The sequence below is a fragment of the Tasmannia lanceolata genome, unplaced genomic scaffold (genome assembly GCF_043159265.1).
Source record: "Tasmannia lanceolata isolate RefF3 unplaced genomic scaffold, GAP_Taslan_0.1 ptg000018l, whole genome shotgun sequence".
NCBI classification, from domain to species: Eukaryota; Viridiplantae; Streptophyta; class Magnoliopsida; order Canellales; family Winteraceae; genus Tasmannia; species Tasmannia lanceolata.
The window spans coordinates 71,098,492-71,126,445 of NW_027518695.1; the positions used below are offsets into that span (position 1 = coordinate 71,098,492).

At 41.0% G+C, this 27,954-nt stretch overlaps 1 protein-coding gene across 1 annotated transcript; it reads right to left on the minus strand.

Annotated features, from left to right (window-relative positions):
- Positions 1–8,193: 8,193 nt before the first annotated feature.
- Positions 8,194–25,931, minus strand: LOC143850682 (uncharacterized). The gene is made up of 8 exons (XM_077359907.1): positions 22,878–25,931; positions 10,422–10,632; positions 9,569–10,305; positions 9,182–9,415; positions 9,035–9,119; positions 8,685–8,914; positions 8,369–8,599; positions 8,194–8,286 (listed from the first exon to the last, which is right to left on the minus strand). Exons 1-8 carry the CDS (start codon positions 25,929–25,931, stop codon positions 8,194–8,196), a joined length of 4,875 nt encoding a protein of 1,624 aa, XP_077216022.1.
- Positions 25,932–27,954: the final 2,023 nt, after the last annotated feature.

Here is a 27,954-nt window from a genome sequence, read left to right on the forward strand (position 1 = left end):
CCCGAGACACAATAAAAAAAAATGATGAATAAGAAAACGAACGGAGTTTGAAGATCTGCTAGACTGAAAACCTGAAAGGGCGGTCTAGGCAAAATTTAAGATCATTCCCCTGCTAAGTTGAAAACCCGAAAGGGCGGCTTAGGCAAAAGCTAAGGGGATAGCCTGCTGGATCGAAAACCTAGAATGGTGGTTCAGGCAAAAGTTAAGGCTAGCGCGGTCCGCCAAGTTAAAAACCCCGAAGAGGTGACTTGGTCACGGTAAGAGAATCAGTATAAGAAGGCAACAGCCGGTATCAAGACTGAAGATCAACTGAAGTTCAAGCAAATTCAAGTGATATCCTCAAAACTGGGGGCATTGAAGCTAAGCAATCTTAGGGGGCGTAATTAAATCCTTGAGGCATTACTGTTTTAAGGAAGAAGTCCAGTGTTTACCAATTGAAAAACTATTCCTCGAAAGGATAGACTTACCAAACAAAATATTAACTAAGTCAGAAGCATCACTGTGTTTGTCAGTATAGTCAGTCAATCTTTGTTATTCTAAGTTCACTCCTTCAGGGCTGCTCAATCCTTTGAGTAGTGCCTTTCATCTAAGTTTTCTCTTTAGAAAGAGTCAATCGTCGTTCCTATGTCCAAATGATGTAACTGTCTTGGTGAAGGAGGCCCGGCCTAGGCAGCTCCCTGCAATTATACCTGAAAGGGTTCGAGAATATAGTCAAACAGCTACATTTCAAAGAAGATCAACTCAGAAGAGTTCAGAAGTAGAAACATCAGAAAGCCCAGCTTCCGTAAAAAGATCATACCCCAGGAAGGCACCTTAAGCTTGGAAGAGCCCCAGATGCAATGGTGGTTGAGCCAATTTCTCAGAAAGATGAACCATTAAAATTCAGAATTTCCTTCCGGTTAGTTAAATACTATCCTGGTCAAGAAATGTTCATCTAAGCACCTGTCAAAAAACAGATCCCGCTTTTCCATGTTAGAGAGCCGTTGTTCTAAATTACCAATTTCAAGTATCTTGTTCAAGGTTTCAGTTATCAAAATCCCCAGAAGACAAGACCAACAGTCTCATTGAGAAAAATCTTGTTGAAGTTTCATAAAAGTGTTCCTAATCCATTCTTGTTACTAATGGTTCTTCGTTCATAAGGTTGGTCGTCTCATCATTCGTCAAAGTCTTGGTTTCCAATATCTTTACTGGGCACGATCTATAATGTCCCCGATTTCATTAAGTTCAAATCCAAAATTCATCAAATCCAATTCTACGTCAAATTCAAATTCATGAAAACCTCTAAATTCTTCGAGCCCGTTTGTGAACGGTGCCTCTTTTCTCGAGGCCATTTGTGAATGGTCTCGTCTTCTCCTTGAGCCCGTTTGTGAACGGTGTCTCATTCTCTGAGTCCATTTGTGAATGGTCTCATCTTCTCCTTGAGCCCGTTTGTGAACGGTGCCTCATTTTCTGAGTCCATTTGTGAATGGTCTCGTGTCCTCTTTGAGCCCGTTTGTGAAGGGTGCCTCATTTCTCGAGTCCATTTGTGAATGGTCTCATCTTCTCCTTGAGCCCGTTTGCGGACGGTACCTCATTTTCCAAAAATAAAAAATTTATCAAATCCAAATCCTTAATTAAAAAAAAAAAAAAATCCAATCCTACGTCAAATTCAAGTTCATAAAAAATATCTAAATTCTTCGAGCCCGTTTGTGAACGGGGCCTCATTTCTCGAGTCCATTTGTGAATGGTCTCGTCTTCTCCTTGAACCCGTTTGTGAACGGTGTCTCATTCTCTGAGTCCATTTGTGAATGGTCTCATCTTCTCCTTGAGCCCGTTTGTGAACGGTGCCTCATTTTCTGAGTCCATTTGTGAATGGTCTCGTGTCCTCTTTGAGCCCGTTTGTGAACGGTGCCTCATTTCTCGAGTCCATTTGTGAATGGTCTTGTCTTCTCCTTGAGCCCGTTTGTGAACGGTGCCTCATTTCTCGAATCCATTTGTGAATGGTCTCGTCTTCTCCTTGAGCCCGTTTGTGAACGGTGCCTCTTTTCTTCGAGTCCATACAACTATGGTCTCTTATCCTCTTTGAACATCATACATCTATGATGTCTCATTTTCTTGGAATCCGTACAAATACGGTATTTCATTCTCTTCGAGTCCATACAACTATGGTCTCTTATACTCTCTGAACATCATACAACTATAATGTCTCATTCCCTTGGAATCCGTACAAATACGGTATTTCATTCTCTTCGAGTCCATACAACTATGGTCTCTTATCCCCTTTTGAACATCATACAACTATGATGTCCCATTCCCTTGGAATCCGTACAAATACGGTATTTCATTCTCTCCGAGTTCATACAACTATGGTCTCTTATCCCCTTTGAACATCATACAACTATGATGTCTCATTTCCTTGGAATCCGTACAAATATGGTATTTCATTCTCTTCGAGTCCATACAACTATGGTCTCTTATCCCCTTTGAACATCATACAACTATGATGTTTCATTTCCCAAAAATAAAATTAAAAAAAAAAAAAATAAATTAAAAAAAAAAAAAATTCATCAAATCCAATCCCCGATTCAAAAAAATAATAATAAATCCAATCCTATGAAAAATCTCTAAATTCTTCGAGCCCGTTTGAGAACGGTGCCTCTTTTCTTCGAGACCATACAACTATGGTCTCTTATCGTCTTTGAACATCATACATCTATGATGTCTCATTTCCTTGGAATCCGTACAAATACGGTATTTCATTCTCTTCAAGTCCATACAACTATGGTCTCTTATCGTCTTTGAACATCATACATCTATGATGTCTCATTTCCTTGGAATCCGTACAAATACGGTATTTCATTCTCTTCAAGTCCATACAACTATGGTCTCTTATCCCCTTTGAACATCATACAACTATGATGTCTCATTTCCTTGGAATCCGTACAAAAACGGTATTTCATTCTCTTCGAGTCCATACAACTTTGATCTCTTATCCCCTTTGAACATCATACAACTATGATGTCTCATTTCCTTGGAATCCTTACAAATACGGTATTTCATTCTCTTCGAGTCCATACAACTATGGTCTCTTATACCCTTTGAACATCATACAACTATGATGTCTCATTTCCTTGGAATCCGTACAAATACGGTATTTCATTCTCTTCGAGTCCATACAACTATGGTCTCTTATACCCTTTGAACATCATACAACTATGATGTCTCATTTCCTTGGAATCCGTACAAATACGGTATTTCATTCTCTTCGAGTCCATACAACTATGGTCTCTTATCCCCTTTGAACATCATACAACTATGATGTCTCATTTCCTTGGAATCCGTACAAATACGGTATTTCATTCTCTTCAAGTCCATACAACAATGATCTCTTATACCCTTTGAACATCATACAACTATGATGTCTCATTTCCTTGGAATCCGTATAAATACGGTATTTTATCTTGCCCAAGCCCATTCAAAAATGATGCTGCATTTTCATTAAGAATCTTTCAAAAGTCATCCATTATTCTCTCTGAGACCATTTGAAAATGACGTCTCATTTCCTCTGAAGCTGTTCAAAAGCGATATTCCTTTCCCTCCGAAAATCCATTTGAAAATGGTATCCCATTTCTCTCGTTGCCAGCGGCACCGCAGCGGGTTTGTTTTATTGCATTCCAATTCTAGGATTTCATCTAAGGTCTTGCATTATATTAGGTTGCATTGTGTTTAGGGGGTTCCTTTGTCGATTAAAGTTACGCAAAATGGTTCTGTCATTTTAACTTTGGTATTCGATGACTACGTCGTCTCTACCAAAGAGGGGCATCTGTAGACACCCACATTTTGCTTTACTTTAACCAACAATAACCTAATATATGTTTTAGGTCATTAATATCTTGATCTGACTTTACGGATCATCAATCGGGACAAAATAAGATAGGGTCACTTCATAGCCCGAACCCTGATTCCATTCCGAGACCCGATTTCCGTAAATCGTTAGATCAATGGCAGATCTTGACCTGGGTCTAACCATCCAAAACCACCTAACCTCTCCTCTCATCCTAACCATCCAAACCTCACCTAACCTCACCTAACCTCTCCTCTCATCCTAACCATCCAAACCTCACCTAACCTCACCTAACCTCACCTAACCACCTAACCTCACCTAACCTTACCTAACCTCACCTAACCTCACCTAACCTCCTATCCCATTCTCCTATAAATACCCTCTCATCCCACCATCCAACAGAAAAGAAGAAAAAGAACCCCTCTCTTAGAAAATTCATCCCTCTCCCTCATCTCTTCAAGGGTTCGGCCATCCTTGCCGGATCGGGTGATTTTATACGTTGGGTGATATATATCAAAAGCAGTCATTATCAAGCAAGGAATCATCTTCAAGGAATTACCATCAAAGAAAAATCAAACACAAAGTGGGTTTCCAAAGAGGTAGGCATTTATTTCAATTCTATGTAGGGTCTGTTTTCATGCATATCTTTTACTTTAAAAGAAAAACCATGTTAGGAAGCATGTAGGGTCTGTTTTCCCCCTGGTTAGCCTCTGGTTAGACCCTGGTTGCACCCAGGTTCGCTGCTGGTTGCACCCAGGTTCGATGCTGGTTGCACCCTGGTTCCCTACTGATTCGCACCCTGGTTCCCTGCTGGTTGCACCCTGGTTCCCTACTGGTTCGCACCCTGGTTCCCTACTGGTTCGCACCCTGCTTCCCTGCTGGTTGCACCCTGGTTCCCTACTGGTTCGCACCCTGGTTCGATATTGGTTCGCACCCTGGTTCCCTGCTGGTTCGCACTCTGGTTAGACCCTGGTTGCACCCAGGTTCGCTGCTGGTTGCACCCAGGTTCCCTGCTGGTTGCACCCTGGTTCCCCTGCTGGTTCGCACCCTGGTTCCCTGCTGGTTCGCACCCTGGTTCCCTGCTGGTTCGCACCCTGGTGCACCCTGGTCCGCACCCTGGTTTGTACCCTGCTTCCTCCTAGTTAGACCATGGCTAGTCTCGGGTTTGCTCCTAACTTAGACCCGACTCACTTGACCCTAACCATTAACCCAATCCAACCAAGTCATATCCCAACACAATCCGAGTCGCATGTCTGAATCCATTTGGCCGAATCTCATAAGCCCGCCCACTTTGAATTCCGAAAATTCAAACCCTTGATGATTCCAATATGCTCAATTCTTTGATGCAAATTCCCAATTCCAAAATCCCATTGCTATATCAATGTTTTTGAATCTCAAGTCCAATGCTCAAATACAAACCCGATTCCTGATCCAAATACCAAACCTGTTTTCCAAAATCCAAGCAACCTCCCCAGTGGAACTACGTGTGGCTTGATCCCCATCACGGGGTACGTAGGCAATTTGGCACTCCCAAGTTCAGTCGCACCTTTCTCTATCTTTCCCATTCCCTCACACTATTCATCATCTCGATTCATCTCGTGTCTCTCGGAACCATTGGATTATGGTTTCCGTCGTAAGAACCTTTAGAGCCCAATTTAGGAACAATGGTGTCGTGTCGTGTTGTGTCCTAAGTTTTAGGGAGTCCTAGAGTTAGGAGTCCAGCCTCATCACGGACGCTTGCTATGTATAGCAACCGTGCCATAGGTCAAGTTACACTAGTCATCCAGTTTTTTCCTAGGACAAGCCTAGTAAACTAGGATGTAGGCTAACCTGCATTAGTCTAAGGGACAACTTGCATTTAGATAGGATCATATAGCATCTTTGATGAAATCCTAAGATAATAAAATCCTCAACTTGAATTAAATAACTTCTCTTAAAACTGTTGAAACAGTCAATCCCGTCTAGATCGGTGTCCTAGTTGAGTTAGGCATATGTAGCTTAGCTTAGGTGCACCGAACTACGTCGACTCTGATCCCAGTGAGGCTTGGGTACGTAGGCAGCTTGGATGTCTGACGGCATACCACCCGCGAGTCGGCACCACAACAAATTGTGGTGTTTTGGATATTAATTTTCTTGTAAATGCTTAATCAAATCATTTAGGGCTTTCCATGAAATTAGAATTCTAGGAGAACTTTCACTTAGAATGAATCCAGACAAATTAATAAATCAAGATACACATCTAGGATTCACATTGAAATTAGATCATAGGATGCATGTCACTTAGTTCGCACATTAACATAGAGTTGAATGAGCCATTTAAAATAAATTTAAAAGAGTTAGCTTTTGGAATCGAAGACCGATTATCGGGCAGGAATGGTGCATGTGGCGGATAACTCCCCATACCTTCCATTCTCGTAACCAGGTAGCGAGTCTAGATTTCTGGTTAATTTCGGGTCCTAGATCCCACATCTAGGTGGCGACTCTGTCAGTCTCTTTCGTGTGGAATTCGGATTGCCTTAGTGATCCCAAGTTCACATGAAAGACGAATTCAAATCAATAATTAAATGCACACGCCAATCGCGTGGATACAGGAGACCAAGAGAGAGAGCGCGGCGGCTCGCGCCCCACCCCTCTCGCGGGATTCGGGTACCACACCAGCACAGCACCATCTCACGAAAATGGCCAAAATACCCATATTTCATATAAAGTGTCCAAAATGTACTTATAAAAGGGTATTTTGGTCATTTTATGACATGAACTGTAGGATTTTTTTTCATATTATGATAGTTTAATTTTCTTATTATTTTTTTTTCTCAATTTTCCTACTTTTCTCAAATTTACCGTGTATAGGGGAACTTTGTGGTATTTTTGCAATAATCTATAATATATAAGTATTTTGGTCATTTACTATGAAGTAGATGAGTTGTGGCCACTTTGATGAGTTAGGGTGTGGCCGTTTTCTATAATATATGAGCATTTTGGTCATTTACTATGAACGGGATGAGATGTGATCACTTCGATGAGTTAGGAGTATTTTGGTTATTTTTTACAAGGTTGGGTATTTTAGTCATTTCATAAGTAATATGGGTATTTTAGGACTTTTAAAAAGAAAATCTCATTTTTTCTAAGGAAAATTATTTAAAAAATGCAAAGTTTTTGTTAAATTGTGAATGAAGGGTGGGGTTTTCAAATTCATCAGAAAATGGCTGTCAGGTACGGTTGGGAATGAAAAATTACTAAAATACCCTTCCATCCACTTTAACCTCTCGTTTTACCCTTTTACCCCCTTTTACCCTTTTTCACTCGTTTTCTCCATTTTTCACTCGTTCTCTCTCTTTTACCTCGCCGACGGATACTATTCTTGCCGGAAAGTGTAGCTCATCTTGCCAAAACCACTACTTCAACTCTCCCAAGGTATTTTTTAAACCATTTAATGTAGGGTTTCATTTTTTGGGTTTTCTTCTTGGGTTGTTGGATATGAAATACTTGGAACCATTATTGAAATTGTATAAAGCTATAATTAGTTCTTGTGTTAGGGTTTCAAAATGTTTCACTTGATTTCTAGTTTATCCATGGTTTGCAAAGGGTTTCATTTTGTTGATTTTCATTTTTTTAGGGTTTCGATGGATTGAAAGAAATATAATTTAGAAACCAAATATTTTCTTAGTTTCCATTTATTTGACTATGGTTTCGAAGGATTTAATTTAGGGTTTCTATGTTTTGAAGGGTTTCATTTAGGGTTCGAAATGGTTCCATTTGTTTTGAAAGGTCTAACTGTGGTTTGTTAGGATTTCATTAAGGATTTGTAGGTTTTGAAGGGTTTCATTTTGGTGGCCAAGGGTTTTATTTTTGTTTTCAAAGGGTTTCATTTGATTTTGTTGGCAGAATGACTGTTACCGATTTTGTTTTGCACTCTTTTGACAGAAGGGAAAGAGGCAGAACCATTATTTTTGAGATTTTTGAGACTTTAGAACCCTTGAAACCAGTAAGTATGGTTCCAAGGATCCTTGTAAGCAGTTATTTTGATTCCAACTGTCTAATACTGTGTTTGAAGTGGTTCCAAGTCTGAAAATAGTGGTTCCTATTGTTCCTAAAATAGTGGTTCCTATTGTTCCTTTTGTGGAAATAATTATCCCAATTGTCAATTTTGGTTCAATTGTGGTTCTAACTATGTAACTCCTGGTTCGAACCCTCATATTTGTGGTTCCAAGGATTGTTACGTTCTTTCTCTTAGATTTTCCTATGGTGAAAAATGGCTACTTCGAGGGAGCCAACCTCTAGGAAAGATTATACTTTTTAGGAGAACAAAGTTATATGTCTTTCATTCATGAGAAAAGAGTTTAAGTACAATACAATTCTCCAAATGACAACTACCACCACTGACTCCACGTACTAGTAATAGGACTCCATAACTGACACCACAATGACTCAAAACCAACTCCATTACATACATGGGACTGACCCTACAGACACATAACAGAAAAGAAAATAACTAAATAACTGCTACAGATTGTGCACGTAACACTCCCCTCCACTTCAACCAACCTTGTCCTCAAGGTTTGAATCTGGAAACCTCTTCAATAGATCATGGTAGCGCTCCCAGGTTGCATCATCAACTTCAGCTCCTTGCCATTTCACTAGCACTTCAGTCATGGTTCGATTCCCACGCTTCAGAACTCGACGATCTAAGATGATTTCAGGTTGAAGTTGGATTAATCCCTCATCAGTAACTGGTGGCAGCGAGGTCTGGGTTGGAATGCTCTCTCCCAACTTCTTCTTGAGCAAAGAGACATGAAAAGAAAATACTGGGTTAACTGAAGAAGGCCAATGGCCTCCCTTCTTGCATGAGGACACCACCCACCCCTTTTCCTGAAGCATCACACTCAATGGTGAAAGGTTTGGAGAAGTTGGATAGAGCCAACACTGGGGGTTTAGCCATTGCCTTTTTGAGGTCTTCAAAAGCTTCCATTGCTACATCGGACCATTTGAAAGAATCCTTCTTTAGCATAGCCGTCAAAGGTGCTGCGATTTTACCATAATCTCTTATAAATTTCCGATAATACCCACTTAACCCCAAAAACCCGCGTAATGCTTTAGTTGAAGTAGATAAAGGCCAACTAAGTATGCAAGAAATCTTGTTTGGGTCAGCAGGTACTCCTTCTCATGATATTACATGACCAAGGTACTCCACTTTGTCACAACCGAACCTACATTTAGACTCCTTTGCATAGAGCTTGTGAGATCTTAATACTCCAAGGTGGTACGAAGATGTAAAAGGTGTGCATCTCATAATTGGCTGTACACAAGTATGTCGTAAAAGAAAATGAGAATAAACTTGTGTAGGTAGGGTTTGAATACCTCGTTCATCAAACCTTGAAAAGTTGATGGTGCATTGGTGAGCCCAAAGGGCATTACAAGGAACTCGTAGTGGCCTTCATGAGTCCTGAAGGCTGTCTTAGAAATGTCGTTCGGATGCACTCGAATCTGATGGTAGCTTGAACGAAGGTCAAGCTTGGAGAAGATTGTGGCACCATGCAACTCATCCAACAATTCTTCGACTACAGGGATTGGGAACTTGTCTTTGACAGTAGCCTAATTGAGAGAACGATAATCCACGCACATACGCTAGCTTCCGTCACTTTTTCTCACTAGCAAGACAGGTGAGGAAAAAGGGGCTTTCGCTTGGTCGAACTATACCATGTTGTATCATCTCTCTTACTAACTTCTCAATTTCTGATTTCTGACAATGAGGGTATCTATATAGCCTAACACTGATTGGCTGAGTTCCAGTAAGCAAAGGAAATCTGTGGTCATTTGGCGTTGAGGTGGTAGTCCTTTTGGTTCTCCAAAGACATCTTGGAATTCAGCCAGCAATGTCTTGAGATGTGAGTTGGGATTTACTTGCGGCAGACTCCCCTCCACACTAAATAATTGGAGAAGTACTCCTCTTCTTTCAGTTTTAGAAGCCTTCTTGATGCCATCCCCACTAGTGACAGTTAGCTCTTTTGTCACCTCACCCTTAAATTGGTGAGTCTTCCCATCAATTGTAAATTGCATAGAGAGATTAGCAAAATCCCACAAGATTGGGCCAAGGGTCCTCAACCAATGGGTTCCAAGAACCACATCACAACCTCGTAATTGTAATAAATAAAAATCAGTGGTTATGGGAAAACCTTGTATGATTATAGTAACTCCCAAACAATAGCGTTCACTTGCAAGCTTTTCTCCATTCGCCACCATCACCCTGAAGTGGCCACCCGAACTAATTGGTAGTCCCACCTTACGAGCAATACTCGGATCAAGAAAGTTATGTGTACTACTGGAGTCAATCAAAACCACCATTTGATGTTGACCAATAATACCCTTCAGTCTCATAGTTTGAGGCGTTGGTGCACCCGCAATGGCATGTACTAAAATTTCGGGGGTGGGATCTCCTTCAACATTTGCTGCATCAATGGCTTCGAAATTGGCATCTTCTTCCACTTCCTCCAGTAAAGGTTCCTCGGGATCAGCACCATCAGTAGAAAAAGTTTTTGAGTTTTACATCGATGTCCGGGTGAGTTTTTCTAATCATAATTATAGCAAAGTCCCCGATCACGTCGATCCTTCAGCTCGGCTTGGGTAAGCCATTTAATTGGTGGTGTAGAAGGTTTAGGGAGCAATGCACCGGTTGACAAAGAGCCTCTGCTTCCATCAATTTGGGCTCGCTGGCGACGGGCTATCATCTTTTCTTCTTGTAATCGAGCCAATCCAAAGGCAGCTGAGAGGGAGAGCGGACGAAACATCTGGACGACCAAGCAAATTTCATCCTGAAGGCCACCAATGAAGCAACTTATCATAAATGACTCGTTCAAACCTTCGGTGTGGTTCGCGAGCGCTTCAAATTCTGTTTCGTACTCAAATACGCTTGTGGTTGTGGACCCCGATCCGAGAGAGGCGGCGGTGGAGGACGTGTGCCCCCACGCGAGTCAGTCTCAGGATCATCCACGTGAATGGAGAGCTCTACCAAGGAACTCTCGAAAGAATAATGCCCCTCACAGCATGAGTGGCGATACAAAGGTGAGATACCTCTCGATTCGGGGACTAGCCCAGATTCGAGGCGTACCTTAAACAAAGAAGAGTCGCCATCCAAGGAAAAAGGCAAATGGGCCCTGGATCCCATACTATGCTCTGTTGCAACGGATAACCAGAGATATAAAATAAGGTTCGTGCCTGGTTACGAATTCGGAAGGTCTAAAGAGCACCTCATCCGCCCAAGTGCAAACACCTGGTCTCTTATGCCATTTACTTAATAATTTTGAAGAGCTTTGGGCGAAAATCATATGGAATGGGAATGAATATCTCCGAGAAGACGTCTATCTAATCATGCATGTCTCGGAGATGAAATCAAAGGCACACAAGATAAAATAAAAGAAACATGTGTCACCTAAGCATAGCTAGGTTATAAGTGACATTGCCTAATGGGTGTCTAAGTTCTGATGAACAAACACATGCACGACACACCAAAAAAGTATAAGGTCTGCGCAATAAAGTAAGAAAACACTGCAAAACATAGAAAAATGACTCGATACTATACAACCCTAAGACTCTAATCTATACCTAGGCCCGAGTCTTTAGATGATCTGATGTTCATCCAAAGAAGCCTACGTATCCCCGCCTCCACGAGAATCAAGGCAACGTAGTTCTTCGCACCTATTCTAAGCTATGATGCCTAAGACATCTAGACCTCTATCCTAGACTCGATCTAAAGACCGGACTAGTTCTTAAAGCTTCTTGTGTGATTATTTAAATTCCAATGGATTGTAGATTTTAGGACACCCTATATGCCTTAACTAAATGCAGGTTAGCCCTAAGCTAATGCAGGTAGTTCCTATAATCTATGTGTAGCTAGGCTGTACGCCCTAAGGGAAACAATGGGATCACTAGCGTATCCAAGACTTAATCATCAATCGGCGATATGAATCGCCGACTGACTAGACGGAGGCGCTCCTATAACTCTAGGACAAACTCCTAACTCTAACACAAACACAAACAAACCACACAACACATCAAAGACAAACTCAAAACTCTAAAACTCTTTAACTAGGACAAACTCCTAACTCTAGAGGAAGATCTTGTTGAAAACAAGGTTTTGAAGATTTTTGGTATTTTTTCTTAAAATGGGTAAATGATTTATTTACAAAGGTTTGGCTGGACCTGAGATAAGAATCTCAAGCTGCACTACGTACCTCGTGGAAGAGGATCAAGCCAACGTAGTTCGAAATAGATTTCCTAACTACTCCTAATGACTCAAGATTTTTGAGATTTTTGGTTTTTTAGATGTTTTTATTGTTATTAAGTATTTTTGACTCAAAGGGAACAAATCCTATCATCATAAGGGGAGGACAGACTCCCGATATCCCGCAAAGGTTGGACAGCATCCTATGCTTTGCGGGGGAAAAGAACAGAAACACAGCATCTGCAAGGGTTGGACAGCATCCTATACCTTACAAGAACGGATAGAAAAACACAAGATTTGATGAGAGGTTGGATAAAATCCTAACCCCTATGATGATAGGACCGACTCCTGAAAGAAAGACAGACTCTCTAGCTAAGGACAGACTCCTAGGCTAAGGACTGACTCTGAAAATAGGATTCTAAGAAGGAGGTGCTAATGAGACAAAGCCTGTCTCCTAAAAGAAAAAGAGATAAAGAAGGGTGCTAGTGAGACTATCAAGCTAAGATAAAACTCACAAGTAACAAGGAAAAAGAGACCTTGCGCATATTTAGCAAAGGTAAAACATCCAGCCGGGCCGGACAGCTACCTAGCCCTAGGGTGCAACAAATGTGCAACCCAATACCCATAAGGGTAAGGGGTATGATGCCAAGCCGAGTAGGATGTTCTCCCAAAACCAAATGATGCACAAAGAGGAGGGTTTAAGACCTATGAGACTAGAGGTAGTCTTCTAGAGGTTAACTCAGGTTGATTCATTAATGAGACAATGCCTGTCTCCAAAGATTTGGATCTAAAAGACTAGGCAAGTCTTTTGAGAAAATAGAATGCTATTTGGACTGTGCAAGTCCCCCTAGAGATGGGCTTGGGCTAGCGCCTTCATCGCCCTTGCAACGAGAGGGATTCTAATATCTAAAGAATCTTAACAGAAATCTATAAGACTGTGTTAGTCTATCAAAAAGAGAAGAAAAGGCTATCAGATAATCGCAAATTTTATTCTAAAAATAAATCAATTGCCAAGCAAAGAAAAATATACAATCTAATAGCAATCATAAAATGATAAATAACATTAATTAGTCCAGACCAGCCGCTGGATAGCCTAATAAAGTAAAAACAACATCAAACACTTCAAAACCATTCACAAACCCCAATACGGGGACTCCAATGAAATCAGATGATGCCAAAGTAATCATCTGATATCATATACACATGATAATATTTCTAATCCCGCCTTGAGATCAGACAGTACTCATCGATAATATCGAATAGAGTAGTCATCTGATCTCCTTCTTCATATTTAAACAATTTATAAAAAACTTTGAAAGAAAAAAAAAAAAAAACTGAACCTTAGAGCTTTTAATCATAAGGAAATAGAATTCTTCCCAAAAGGAACATTCACATATATACGCGTTATAGTACCTAATGAAGAATTTATGTACAATACGCTAGGAAACAAACTCAACAATGAGACTTCTTACGAGATATAAAAGAAAGTAACAAACACATAGTAAAGAAACACTGATTTTATGACAATGATTTCAGCATGTTGTATGCTCCAAAATTTGAGGATTCTCCTAGAGAAGAATTGATCAAGATGAAGAAAAGATGCTAGTCTAATATAAACATATGAACTAGGTGATGGTAATAACAAATCAAAGTGCTTGAGCTAAGGAATTATAACCAATCTCTATAAACATAAAAGAACAGCATATCTGCCCCACCTCACTTGGGCTACTCGATGATAATACAAAAATGACAAAATGAGGCATTGACACATTAGAAATAGTTGGCACAATGAAAAATTAAGAGTGAATAAGTCCATTCTAATTCAAACAACTCTTAACCGGTTTCCACAATTTTCTATAAAAATTACAATCAACCGAAATAGGGAAATAATATGAACCCCTCCATGTGGAAAGAGATGGCTGCCACTTACACCCAAACATCTTATCTTTTACTATTTAAAGGGCTGCCAATATCAGGGGTGTGGTTTCTTAAAATCAAAGGTATATGTTGGCTGCCAATACAAAGGAAGTGAGGGCTGTCAGTTATCAAATGTGATAGGGATTGTGTATATCAAATGGAGTAATGACTGTGCATTTACAAATAAGAGTGGGGTTGTGCATTCATTATAGAATAATGGGCAGGCAAATAATGAACTATCAATAGGCTACAGCTATATATTTGAAAGAAACAATCAAAGGGGCAGCAGCTATATATTAAAAACAACAAGGGGCAGCAGCTATTATCATTGTGGAGAGATGGCTACCCAAAACCAAATCATAGAAGGGCTGCCATTACCAAGTGTATGAAGGCTGCTATCATTACAGGATGTATGGGGGCTGCTGTATAAATTTTGTGTCAAAAACTGGGTTGAAACTGATTGAACTGTGCGCAAAACAAGATTGGTTTGTTACATCAAGATGGGGGTTATTATCTCTTAGTGTCAAATTAATAAAACCAAAGCTATACATGCTTAAAAAAAATTGATCAATCATTAGAATGGATTATTGAACAGGGGCAGCGGATATGTATTTGAAAAGAATTAATGAGCAACATTTTAAACAACGTATTTTAAACAACAGATAGCAAACCAATCAATGGACAGCAACTATATTTTTTTTGAAACAACCAATGGGCGACAATGTATATAAAATGTACTAAATCAGTGTCAAGGCACTAGAGAAATGTGCAGAAAATGGGCTGAGTTAGTGCCAACACAGTGCAGAAAATGAACTGATCATGTGCCAAAACAGTGCAGAAAATGTGTGTAAAATGAGTTGAACCAGTGTCAAGTATTGGCAAATTGAAAAACTAGTGTAGTCACTGCCCTATTTTAACACTCTTATAGACATACATGTTCATGGACACACACACACACACACACACACATACATATACACACACAATCACACACCAACCCGTACATATATAGACATATACCTACTTACGCACGTTTGTACACACACACATGTACAGACACACATGCATATACACAGAGAATGAATGTTAAATAGCAGGCAATATCTAACTTTCACTTGATGCAGGTATATTTCAAAACTAGAATTTCAATCATTAGCTTCTTATCAAAGCATGGGAATAACATGTACAGTCTATTATCCCTTGAGAGTAGTTAAATTTCCAATCCTTTTCTCTAAAAAAAAATCAAATTATGCCTATATATATTTAACAAAAGAAATAGCTAGATAAAGTATATGCTCGCAAGAAAAAAAAAAAAATTTAAAACACCCCATATAATTAACCAAAATATAAGAGACACATATGATTTATCAAATCTCTAAACTGAAAATGATTCAAAAACATAGACAAAACTACTAAGATGAGTATGATCAATACAGGTAACAAAACAGATCACACGATTCATGAAAATAATACCTGGAAATAGCAAATCCAATATTTCTTCCTTGCTCGATCTCCTTTTTCTTTGTGCAAGCTTAAAAGCAACAGATTCCAGCAGAATCGCTTCGGTCGGAGCTCTGTCAGTTTCACCGGAGAAGACGATCGGAGCAGTGGAGGAACGACCGGAAGGATTGCCGGAGGAATCGGAGAAGAAGAAATCCGCCGGAGGAGGATCGGAGCCGGTGGAGGTGAAGGAGGAGGATCGGAGAAGATGATCGGAAGAAAAGGGTTTGAGATTTGGGGATTTCTGAGGTTTCTAAGGCTGGATCTAGGGTTTGGGAACTGATTGAAGGAATTTCGGGAGAAAACAAAATATAGTGGTGAAGATGACCGGCCGGAGTTTGTGATCTTGTCGGAAAAAAATCAAAATCGATCGGAGAGGAACAGCAAGAAGCTTAGGGTTTGGTTTTTTTTTCTCTAAAATCCCTCTCTCTAAAACGAAAATGAGATCTCCCTGCAACATCTATGCCATGCTCTGCACAGATAACCTCCCGAAACTTGGCTCTGAACTGGTTCCCACACTAGCCACCCGGAGAAGATGAGCTCGCCGGAGAAGAAAAGGTACAGGTAGGGTATGAGGAGAAAAAATGGGAAAAAAAAAGAAGAAGAATGACAGAGATGGAGGTTTAGGTGAAGGGAAGAAGAAAGAGTGGCTGACCAGAGAAATGACCGGATTTTGGCCGGAGTTAAACCGGAGAACGATCGGAGAAGGTTTGGACGAGATCTGGTTCCTCTCTCCTCAGAGTCTCTCTCTCTAAAAAAATTAAGAAAAGCTTAACCTTTGTAAAATGAGGCTTAAGCCTTTATTTAAAGGAAAATGAGTGGTTGATATCAGCACTCCAATTTGATAAGCGCACACATGCGCGACCCCAGCTGGCTAATGCACCCTCCCCACGCTTGATAACTGCACTAACTCCACTTGTCTTTTCCGAATTTTTTTGTCGGATTTTTCTGAAACTTTGCCGGGGCATTTCCGAGGTTTTAAGGCTTCTAAAAATGTATTCATGGGTATTTAGGGGCTTGATTTGACTTGGATTTTTCTTAAAATACAAGGATTTTAGGGGAAAATGAAAATTTAGTGGGCCACCCTTCATTGCACTATACATGCTCTCTCAGCCCGATTGCTGGGCAAACGAGCTCAGATCATGATGAAATTTTGCAGGGGGTTAGAAGAGACCCTCATCCAGCCTAGGGTGAAGTTTTGGAACCCTAATGCTGAGATTCGGATGGATTTGGCACGAGCCGGGAAGGTTTAGGGCTTAGTCAAAATGGGGTGTCTACAGATGCCCCTCTTTGGCAGAGCGTGCTTGTCGCGCGAATGTCAAAGCTGAACAGACGTCACATTTTGACTAGCCCCAAAATTGATTTAGAGAAAAGGATGGAGAAAATGACTTGGTGAAGGTTGGATTATTAAAGGGTTGGTTTGTTAGGAATGTTGGTTTTCTGCTCAGAGGCGGATGGTTTTATGCTCAGAGGCAAATGGTTTATGCACGGAGGTTGAAAGGTTTTAGCTTAGATGCTAGGGAATTTTAGCTCGGAGGCCTGAGTCTTTGCACAGAGGCTTGTTTCTATGTTCAAAATCATGGTTTTATGCTCAGAGGCGAGGATTTATGCTTGGAAGCAAAGTTTTTTGCTCAGAGGCAAGGTTTTATGCTCGGAGGCAAGGAATTTATGCTCGGAGGCAAGGAATTATGCTCGGAGGCAAGATTTATGCTTGGAAACAAGGAATTTATGCTCGGAGGCAATGATTTATGCTCGGAGGCAAGGATTTTATGCTCGGAGGCTGGGTTTTATGCTCGGAGGCAAGGAATTTATGCTCAGAGGCAGAATTTTATGCTCGGAGGCAAGGATTTGTGCTCAGAGGCAGGGTTTATGCTCGGAGGCAAGGTTTTATGCTCGGAGGCAGGGATTTATGCTCGGAGGCAGGGTTTATGCTCGGAGGCAGGGTTTATGCATAAAAGCTTGATTTTTTAGCTCGGAGGCTAGACGGTTTATGCACAGATGCCGATGATTTAATTTGAATGCTTGGTTTATTTACATTTTGTGGATAGAAACTCCACTGGGGATTATGAGATAGGTTTTCAAAAAGATGATAAGAAAAACTCTCAAAGGAATTTGACTAAAGCTCTACTGAAGTTCTTCTTATCTTCATTTAATGAAATTAATTATCTCAATTATCAGAGTTCACTTGATATCTTTTATAACCTGAACAGGTTATAAAAGATGCCCCTAGTACGAATTTACTTCCATGACAAATTCATAGGAGAACAAACATAGGGAGCATTGTAGAAAAGGTTTTCATTTCCTGAATTTTTGAAGTTACAAATCTTTTCAAATACAAAAGACTGAATCCGATAATTTTCTTCTATTTCTGTCCGCTGCCAATACTTCGAATGGTCTGAGTACTATCCTTCTGAACTCTGCTCTGCTCTGTATCACTTTCGAGAATCCACAACCTCATCATTTTTTCCATTACTCCAGTCTTAAAGAGACATTGACCACACAGGATTCCCCACACAAGATTTTGGAGTTTAACCTTGACTTGATAAGGAATGAACTGTGGCTAACAACAAAGGAGGGCTTTGACTATGACATGACTTGGGTTCTAAGAGAAACTGAATCTGCTTTTCAGCCTGATAATTATTTTAAAATGGTACAGTCTACCACTTCTTAGAATCTTTCGAAAACCGTATTTAAAGGTATTTCATTCCTCTTTTCAGGTTTTCCGTCATGGTTATTATCCCTTTGGTTTGCTTAGTCTTAACTCCTTAGCTTATAGAGTGTCAGAAGAATCTCTACTGGCGCTTACTCAGACTTCAGAGTAATGCCTCAGAAGAAATGAAAGTCTTGCCGGCATTCAGAGGTTTTGTCCTTTTGAAGTCACTGCCATGACCAAATCGCCTTTTCAGGTTTTTGATTTGGCGGACCGCATGCCTTATTTTTTTTTGCCTGGACTGTCTGCCCTTGCAGATTTTCCATCCAGCAGGCTCTGCACCTTGATTTTTGCCTAAGCCGCCCTTTCGGGTTTTCAACTTAGCAGGTGAATGACCCTAATTTTTGCCTAGACCGCCCTTTCGGTTTTTCAGTCTAGCGGGTCTAAGACTCCATCATTTTTTCTTTCTTTCTGTTTCTCTACAAACCTGGACCTAAAATACACCAGAAGGACTTTTAGGTAGGCTTGGGTTCAAACAGGTTAAACTTTTGGTTTGTTTTATGTATTTAACCGAATCTGGCCCTCCAGACTGCCTACGTATCCCCAAAGAAAATGGGAATCAGGTCCGCGTAGTTCGCCCATTTTTGGGGTTTCAAGGATTTTTTTGTTTTGTTCTTTCTTTCATATTTTCAAGGATTTGAAAGATTTGAAGGATTTGAAAATTTTGACCGAACCCGAATTAATCAGGTGGCCTACGTATCCTGTAGAAAGGAATCAGGTCAGAACGTAGTTCAAGCTTACTATCTTTTATGACGCAAGTCATAAAAGATGCCCCTGGTTTGTGTTTGTCAAGAAAAAGGGATTTTTTTTTGTTATAGGCCCAAAGGGTTTGCAAACGGTATTTTGACTTTTGGGTTGTTAGCTTTTGGCTCTGGTCGATCAAGGATGGCCTCCTTGTGTATTTAAGCATAATACTTTTTTAGTTGGTCCAGGTTTGTAGGTTCTGTTAATTTTTCTCCATTTTCATTGAGGAGTCTTACGGCTTTTCCAGGCAGGACTTCATCAACAATGTATGGACCAGACCAGTTTGGCCTAAATTTTCCTCTGGGATCGAACACCGGTGCTCGATAAGATTTCAAGACGAGATCTCCTGGTTTCAGGTCTCGAACCTTGACTTTCTTATTGAATGCCCTTTCGATTCTTCTCTGATAACCTTGGATGTGGTATAAGGCTCTGAGCCTCTTTTCATCAATCATCTGCAATTCATCATGTCTGGCTTTGGCCCACTCAGACTCTGGCAGATTCGCTTCCATCATAACTCTTAAAGACGGGATTCTCACTTCAACAGGGAGGACTGCTTCCATTCCATACACCAGAGAGTACGGAGTTACACCTGTAGAGGATCTGATCGACGTCCTGTAAGCCCACAAAGCATACGGGAGTTTATTCGACCAATCTTTATAAGTTTCTGTCATTTTGCTAATAATAACCTTGATGTTCTTATTAGCTGCCTCTACAGCACCATTTGTCTGCGGTCTGTAAGGAGATGACTTATGATGCTTGATTTTAAATTCTTCGCACAGGTGCACTACCTCTTTCTTGAAGTGAGATCCATTGTCAGAAATCAACTCATGAGGTACTCCATATCTGCAAATGATGTTTGCACGGATGAACTTCGCAACTGTATTAGAAGTTATGGAAGCATATGAAGCAGCTTCTATCCACTTCGTGAAATAGTCAATGGCCACCAAGATGTACTCGTGCCCACTTGACGACTTAGGATAGACTTTGCCAATGATATCAATCCCCCATACTGAAAATGGCCATGGCGAGGTCATAGAATGCAGCTCTGACGGAGGCACATGAATAAGATTCGCATAGACTTGGCATTTATGACATTTCTTCACAAATGCGAAACAATCTGTTTCCATTGAGGGCCAATAGAAACCGAGTCTAAGGATCTTCCTTGATAGCATTTTACCATTCATGTGAGGACCACAAACACCTTCATGTGTTTGTTCTATGAGCTCTGCAGCCTGATCTTCATCAACACACAGAAGCTGAATACCGTCAAAGGATCTTCTGTACAATTCTTCACCACAAATGATGAAGTTAGCGGCGAATCTCTGAAGAGTTTTTCTCTCTTTGCTGGAAGCTTCAGGGGGATGCCCCTTGCCTGAAATGAGATTTCGGATATCAGTATACCACGGTTTTCCATCTGGACATCGCGCTGATATTTCAATGGCATTTACATGCGCTGGAGCCCATTGTGACCTCACAGCTAAAGGCTGGACCTCCATTGTCTCAGAAATATCCAACATCGAGGCTAAGGTAGCCAAGGCGTCTGCAAAATGATTTTTGGTTCTCGACAGATGGGTAAATGTGATACTCTTGAATTTCTTGGCCAGAGATTCGAGATAGAAATTATAAGGGATCAATTTTGATTCTCTTGTCTTCCAATTACCATTGGTTTGACAAATTATCAGAATTGAATCTCCAAATACATCAATCTCTTGGACTTTCAAAATTAAAGCTGCCTCAAGTCCTGCGATACAAGCTTCGTACTCTGCCATGTTATTTGTACATTCGAATTGTAATTTGATGGATATTGGGATGTATTCTTTCTTGGGAGATACAAGCACTGCTCCTATTCCTTGTCCTCGATTGTTAACGGCTCCATCAAAGTACATTGTCCATTTAGTACTTGGAATTTCTTCTTCAAGTTCCATGATCTCTTCATCAGGAAATTCAGCCTTCAGAAAACCATTCTCCTCAACAGGAGCATCAGCTAGCTGCTCAGCAATAACCCGTCCTTTGACAGATTTCTGAGTGACGTATGTGATGTCAAACTCAGATAACAATAGTAACCACCTTGCAGTTCTTCCTGTAAGGGCGGGCTTCTCGAATAAGTACTTCAACGGATCCATCCGTGAAAGCAAAAATACCTTATTCGATAAGAGATAATGTCTTAGTCTTTGAGTCGCCCAGACTAATGCTAGACAAGTCTTTTCCAAGATAGTGTACTTTATCTCGTACTCTAGCATTTTCTTGCTGATGTAGTAGATAGGCTTCTCCTTCTTAGATCCTACATCTTGCTGAGCAAGCATACAACCCATTGCTGTATCTGTGATGGACAAATACATCAACAATGGTTGACCAGGAATGACTGGGGATAAGACAGGAGGCAAAGACAAACACTGCTTGACCTTTTCAAATGCTTCCTGACATTCTTCATTCCATTTCTTGGAGGAATTCTTTTTCAATAATTTGAAGATGGGTTCACATGTCATAGTTAAATGAGATATGAATCTCCTCAAGTATTGCACCTTGCCAAGGAACCCACGAATTTGCTTTTCCGTCTTTGGTGGTTGCATTTCTCGGATAGCCTTGATTTTCTGAGGGTCCACTTCGATTCCTCTTTCACTGACCATGAATCCAAGCAACTTCCCTGACGTGACCCCAAATACACATTTATTTGGGTTTAAGCGAAGTTGAAACTTTCGGATTCGCTCAAAGAACTTTCTCAAAGCGACTGTATGCTCTGGCCGAGTCCTGCCTTTGACAATCATGTCATCGACATAGACCTCGACCTCCTTATGAATCATGTCATGAAGAAGAGTAGTCACAGCTCTCTGATAGGTGGCACCAGCATTCTTGAGACCAAACGGCATCACTCGGTAACAGTATGTACCCCATTGAGTAATAAATGCCGTCTTCATCATATCCTCAGGCGCCATCTTGATCTGATTGTAGCCTGAAAACCCATCCATGAAAGATAACAGAGCATGTCCAGCAGTGTTGTCTACCAGGATATCGATGTTCGGAAGAGGAAAGTCATCTTTTGGACTCGCCTTATTCAGATCTCTGAAATCAACGCACATCCTGACTTTTCCATCTTTCTTGGGCACAGGAACTATATTTGCAAGCCATTCGGGATATTCCACTACTTCAATGAATTTTACTTCAAGTAGTTTCTTCACCTCATCATGAACCTTTAACTCCCATTCTGTCTTGAGTTTTCGGAGTTTTTGCTTCTTCGGCTTGATGCCCGGAATTAGAGGTAATTTGTGTTGCACAATGTCCTCACTCAATCCCGGCATGTCATCGTAAGACCAAGCAAAAACCTCCTTAAACTCTTTTAGCAAAGTGATTAATTCTTCGCGTTCCTCAGGAGATAAAGTTTTGCCAATCCGAATCTCCCGAATTAAGGTTTCATCACCTATATTTACAGTCTCAATTTCTTCTTCGAGTGGTTTTGCTCGGCGAATCTCCTCTTGTTGAATCATGTATTTGATTTCAAGAGGAGTTTCGTCGGCTTCCTCGTTTGAGGGGGAGTCTTGATTATTATTATTATTATTTATTTGATCAGGCTTTGAAGCAGAATCAGAAACAGAATTAGAAATAAAGACAGGATCGTACACAAATGAGTCTTTTATTTCTTTTGCAGAATTGATGATTACATCGAATGATTCACCCACATCGGGCGTTACAGACTCAGAATTCAAATGAAATGACATGTCGACATCAGTATCAACATAGACAGGACTATGTACAAATAAAGAATCAGCGAAAACACCCTCTGACTGAGACTTGACAGGGACTGACTCTTCACCATCTTCGAGAACCACTCCAACCCCTATGGTACCTTCATTAAAAGAAAAGTTAGAAATGACAGACTTTGGGTTGAACTCAGAAACTGACACGTTTTTTGAAATGACTGACTCTTTTGAAAGGACTGGACTATACTGGAGGACTACTTGGGGTATAACCTGTGCGGTCCAATTGTCTAAAGGTCCAGTAGCCGGAGTAATGCAGCTTTCGGGGCTCACGAAAGGCACATCTCCTCCAATCATAGCGATGATTGGGGCCTCGACCTGATATAGGGAGTCTAGGAGATGCGGCTCAATATTTTCTACCCAATCTGTAGCTGATTTTTCTGCTATCACTGGCAAGGTAAACTGCTCACTGTAAAAGTCTTCTGGTAACTCATCTGTGAAGAAGATCTCTAACCCTGGAAGCCTTTTCCCAGTCTTATCGCACCAGGTCTCAGAAAAACCATAGAACGGACAGTCTGCCCCTTCTCTTCTGAATCGGCCGTTCATAATCATGCTGTACGGTCCTGTCGAAAATTCTATACCCCGACGACGGCATTCAGCCCTCTTCAACATATACTTTCTCATTTCTTGAACCTCTTTTCGGGTTGGCTGATATCCTAACCCGAATAAGCCATCTACTGCTTTCAACTCTGGCCACTCAGTTGGGCCCTGTAGATTTCTTCCCAGGCCAGCTCCTGGGACATAACCATATTTTCTCATTATCTTTACTACTTGAGTGTTTGTGCTTGAGAGGAACATTATTTCTTCATTCATTGCTTCCCCAAAGGAAATAGTAGAGACTTCTAAAGAAAAGCCGGTTAAACTAACATCTATTGATTTTTCAGTGATCAATTCAGATGTTATTTGACCAATTTCCGGTTCAGGGTCGCCTCGCACTGTGATCACCCGATTGTTTCGGACGAATTTCAATTTTTGATGAAGTGTGGAAGGAACGACTCCAACTTTATGAAGCCACGGCCGGCCAAGCAGGAGAAAGAAAGATGTTTTGATGTCAAGAACCTGAAACTCTATCTCGAAAGTTTCACCTCCTATTTCGACTTCTGTGGCGAGTGTCCCGATGACATCTCTTCTGGTTCCGTCATATGCCAATATCCCCTGTTCCGACGGGATAAAATCGGCTGGCCCAAATCCCAGGGTAGTGGCGGTGCTTAAAGGACATACATTTAAAGCTGACCCATTATCCACTAATACCTCGGGGACCCTCTTCTTGTTGCACAGTATGGTGATACGGAGAGGTCTTGTGTGATCTCTTCCTTCTTGAGGCAGATCCTCATCAGTAAATGACAATGTTCTAGAAACCCTGGCCATTGCCACGAGATTGACCAACTCATCGGGGGTAATTTCAACTGATACTTGAGAGGCATTTAATTCTCGAAGCACAACTTGTCTGTGTTTCGGTGATGCCATTAGTAAACCCCAGATGGACACGTTAGCTTGTGTCTTCTTCAGTTGTTTCAACAAATTTTCTTCCTCTTCATCCACAGTCTGCTTCTGTTTCAGATTCTCTGCAGCTCTTACAACTTCAGCAGGATTTTCTGCTCTGAGTTCTGCAGGCTTGAAGACACGACCACCTCGTGTGACATGGCGGAGCTCGTCACACTGATCTTCCAGAAGCAACAAGTCTTCTTCTTCCAATCTTAAAACATAAGGGATCTTTTCTTTCATCTCTTCCTCCTCCTCACTCTTGAGGACATAAGAACAAGAACACTCAGAGGATCCTGTTAATCCTTCGTCTAGAGGGGATAGTATATAAGGTTTCTTGTTTTCGATCGCTTCATCTTCATCATCCCATCTCAGAACATACGGTCTATCAGAAATAACCGCACAAATACGGGAGTGATCTAAGAGGATTTCTTCAGTGAAAATGGCATACACGTTCGGGGGAGGCATTGCATGTGTAGGCAATGGGTTTCGAGTGACGTTCGGTGCTTCAACGGCAAGATCCTTTGCTTCTATCATGTCTTGGATCTTGTGTCTTAAAGCCATGCATTTGTCAGTCAAATGCCCTGAATTCTGATGATAATCGCAGTATTGGTCCTTCCTCCAATACTTGGGCAAAGGGTTAGGAAGCTCTCTAGGTTCCAACAAAGTGATTTTTTTATCTCTCAGTAACTTCTTCAAAGCCACTGATAAGGAGTAAGGGAGAGGGTCGAACTGACGAAAGACCTTCTTTTCCATCGGCCTCCTGACCTCGGTCACCGTTCTGGATGGTGGTCGGTCATAACCTGGTGGTCTGGCATAACTGGGAGGCCCGGTATAGTTAACACTGTGCACCTCCTTCGGTGCCACAATAGGTCTTTTTCCCTCTCTCACATCAGACGAAGGTCTTGATCTCAGCCCCTTGGACAAAGCATCTTCGATTTGAGTTCCGGTTTTGATTAGAAAATCAAAATCAATGAAGTACTGGATTGCCATGTGGTGATAGTATTGAGATGATAAGTTTTTCACAACAATCTTGATCTGCTCTGAGTCAGGCAAACGGTGAGTCATCTGCGCTGCCTTTCGCCTCCATCGGCGAATGAAAGAAGTGAAGGTTTCATTGTGCCCTTGTTTCAGCGCCTTCAGATCTCTTTTTGTCACATCTATTCCCTCCTCCATGGAGAATTGCTCAACAAATCTATTGGCAATATCCTCCAGAGTTCTGATCTCTTCGGTTTTCAAGCTTAAAAACCATTTCTTTGCTGTTCCAGTAAGAGATCTAGGGAAAAGAAGAGCAATCTGCTCTGGAGTAAGCCCATGCTGCTGTAAGAGAGGAATAAGGGCTTTCAGATGACTCTTGGGACATCCTGTCCCATCATACTTATCATGATCCGGCATCTTGAAATTAGGAGGTAGCACAACTCCCGGTATTATCATATACTCGGCCATGTTTAATTTTTTCGGACCCTGCATTTTCATGCTCTCCATCTCCTGGGCCATCTTATCCAACCTATCGACTATTCCCTTGCCTTTATTCAGATGGGGGAGACAGTTCTCTTCTTCATACTGCTCGTCATCAGAATTGTCAAAGACTGGCAACACAGGAGGCTGAGCCATCATGGGAGGTGGGCGAGGCATGATTGGGGTTTGCTGAGGTGCAGGATTTTTGGTAGTAGATTCTCTGTCATTCTTTAATCGGGCTATTTCTTCATTAATGATACTCAATTGTAACATTATCGCTTTCATCATCTCATTGGTGTCCATACTATTTTGCCCATTCTCTGCCATCGCTTCAGGGGTTGGTTGGACGGGTGAAAGTATTTCTTGAAAATTCAAGGAAGGCGATAAAGGAGAAGTAAAAGAAAAAGGTGACAAGGATTGTCGGCTCAGCCTGGAATCAGATGTCTGACGGGACCAGGTTGGTTTTGAAACGAGGATTTTCTTAGGAGCAATGGCTGCTCAATCAAGAATCCTGAAATGGAAGTATAATCACTAGATTAAAATTTTGATAATCGAGATAAACTATCTTGATCAAACAATGACAAAAGAAACAAAAACACACTTTCATTAATAAAATCCAAATTGTGATTACAACGGATGAAAAAAATTAATCTCTGATCACAGCTGGATAAACAGACTGACAAGAATGGGAAATGCAGAAATCGGAATAACAAAACATGATATGGATCTTCAAGGTTCCTCAATCCGAGCTCTCCGGCTTGCGGGCTCTTCCGATATTTCTCCACGTCGGAATTTGCGAGATAAACCTAACCTCCTTTCTATATTTTTGTTTCCCCAAGCAGCCACAATGGATCGGACGAGATCAGGAGTAAGATCTTCACAAAGAGGAGGGACTATGATTCCGGGAGGACATGGAATTCCCGTAATCTGATGGATAATTCGAATGGGTGCATAAAAAGAAGATTTCTCGGTACCCATGAGGTAAACAAATGAATGCGGGTAAGTGCTAGTAAAAACATGGAAACATGAATGACTTACCCAGCGAAACTGGCTCTCCTCTACATGTTGTAACCAATTGTGCCATTCATCAATGGACTGAGGTTGGTTGGCTATTGGTTTCCATGTATTGAAATTCTTCAGGGTATACGGATTTTGTTTTTGTCGCTGAAGAATTTGAAATTTTTCACCAAGCCAGACATACAACAACTTCACACACCCACAGAAATTGTCTTTGATATTTTGGGAAGCAATAAGATCTAGTCCCAAAAAGGTCTCTGCTAACATGGTAGGAATGGGATTCCTCCCTTTGTTAATTTGGTCTACCACGGTTAACAAGGTTAACGGAGCAACACGAGGGTTTTTCCGAATGACATATCGCGCAAAGACACTAAAAATCAAAGCATTGCGTCGACAACTCTGAAAACGAGAGTTAGTAGGATCGACGTTTTCAGAAAAAAGGGTGATGAGGTTTTGAACTTGCACACACGTATCCGTTAAGCATGAAAGTGCATCAACGGTTTGATTTTTGAATAGCTTGCAAAAAATGGAATGAGAGGAATCTATGTTCGAAGATTGTATCCAAAGTCCATCTGTTGGGAGCTCTAATAAAGCACACCAATCTTCGAATATGGGACAAAGCTCGAATGATCCAAATCGAAAAACATGAAGATTAGGATCCCAGGATCTAGCGGCTGCTTGGAGAAACTTCCAATTTATATCGGAAACACTCAAATGACTGAAGGCACAGATGAACCGATCAGCCATACTCCTATCCGAGGATTCTAGCGGAAGAGCCCCAATAGTCTCGCTTATCCAGCCTTTCAACAAATTATTCGCCATGATTTAACCTAAACACAAAGAATAGGATGGGATAATTAGGGAATGGAGAATAACTTGGAATAAACAAAGAATAAAGATGGACTTAACCAATAATCACAAGAAGGATATAATTGGCGACATCAAATGTTCCATTGATGATCAAAGATGATCAGAAACTCAGGGAAGAGACCACGGTCATAAAATGACAAAAGTAGATCATGGACCGGATCTAAATCTGAAAGGTGGACGGCAAAAATGTACGATCAAGAAGATCAATAATGATAGACTATGGTCATAGAGACAGCAGACAGGCTATCGACCATATCTAAGACAGGACGAACAATAATCTGAGTAATACAACAAAAGAATGGATAAATGAGGTTTGCATTTGAAGGATGAAAACAGGTAATATTTATCATCACTGGGTCGAGGAATAAACCATAGCTATGAGTGTGACAGGTAGAAGCCACTAGCTAGGTTTAGATCTGAAAAATGAATATACACGATTGATTGATTCAAGCCCAGGAATCTC

What these genes read in the sequence shown, in the direction of transcription:
- LOC143850682 (XM_077359907.1), bottom strand. Translation starts at nt 25,931, where the DNA reads ATGGCAGAGAATGGGCAAAATAGTATGGACACCAATGAGATGATGAAA. An exon ending in CTATGCAAAGGAGTCTAAAT is followed by an intron (nt 8,915 to 9,034) that starts GTAGGTTCGGTT and finishes CTTCAACTAAAG; the next exon opens with CATTACGCGGGTTTTTGGGG. An exon ending in ATTCAAACCTTGAGGACAAG is followed by an intron (nt 8,287 to 8,368) that starts GTTGGTTGAAGT and finishes ATGTGTCTGTAG; the next exon opens with GGTCAGTCCCATGTATGTAA.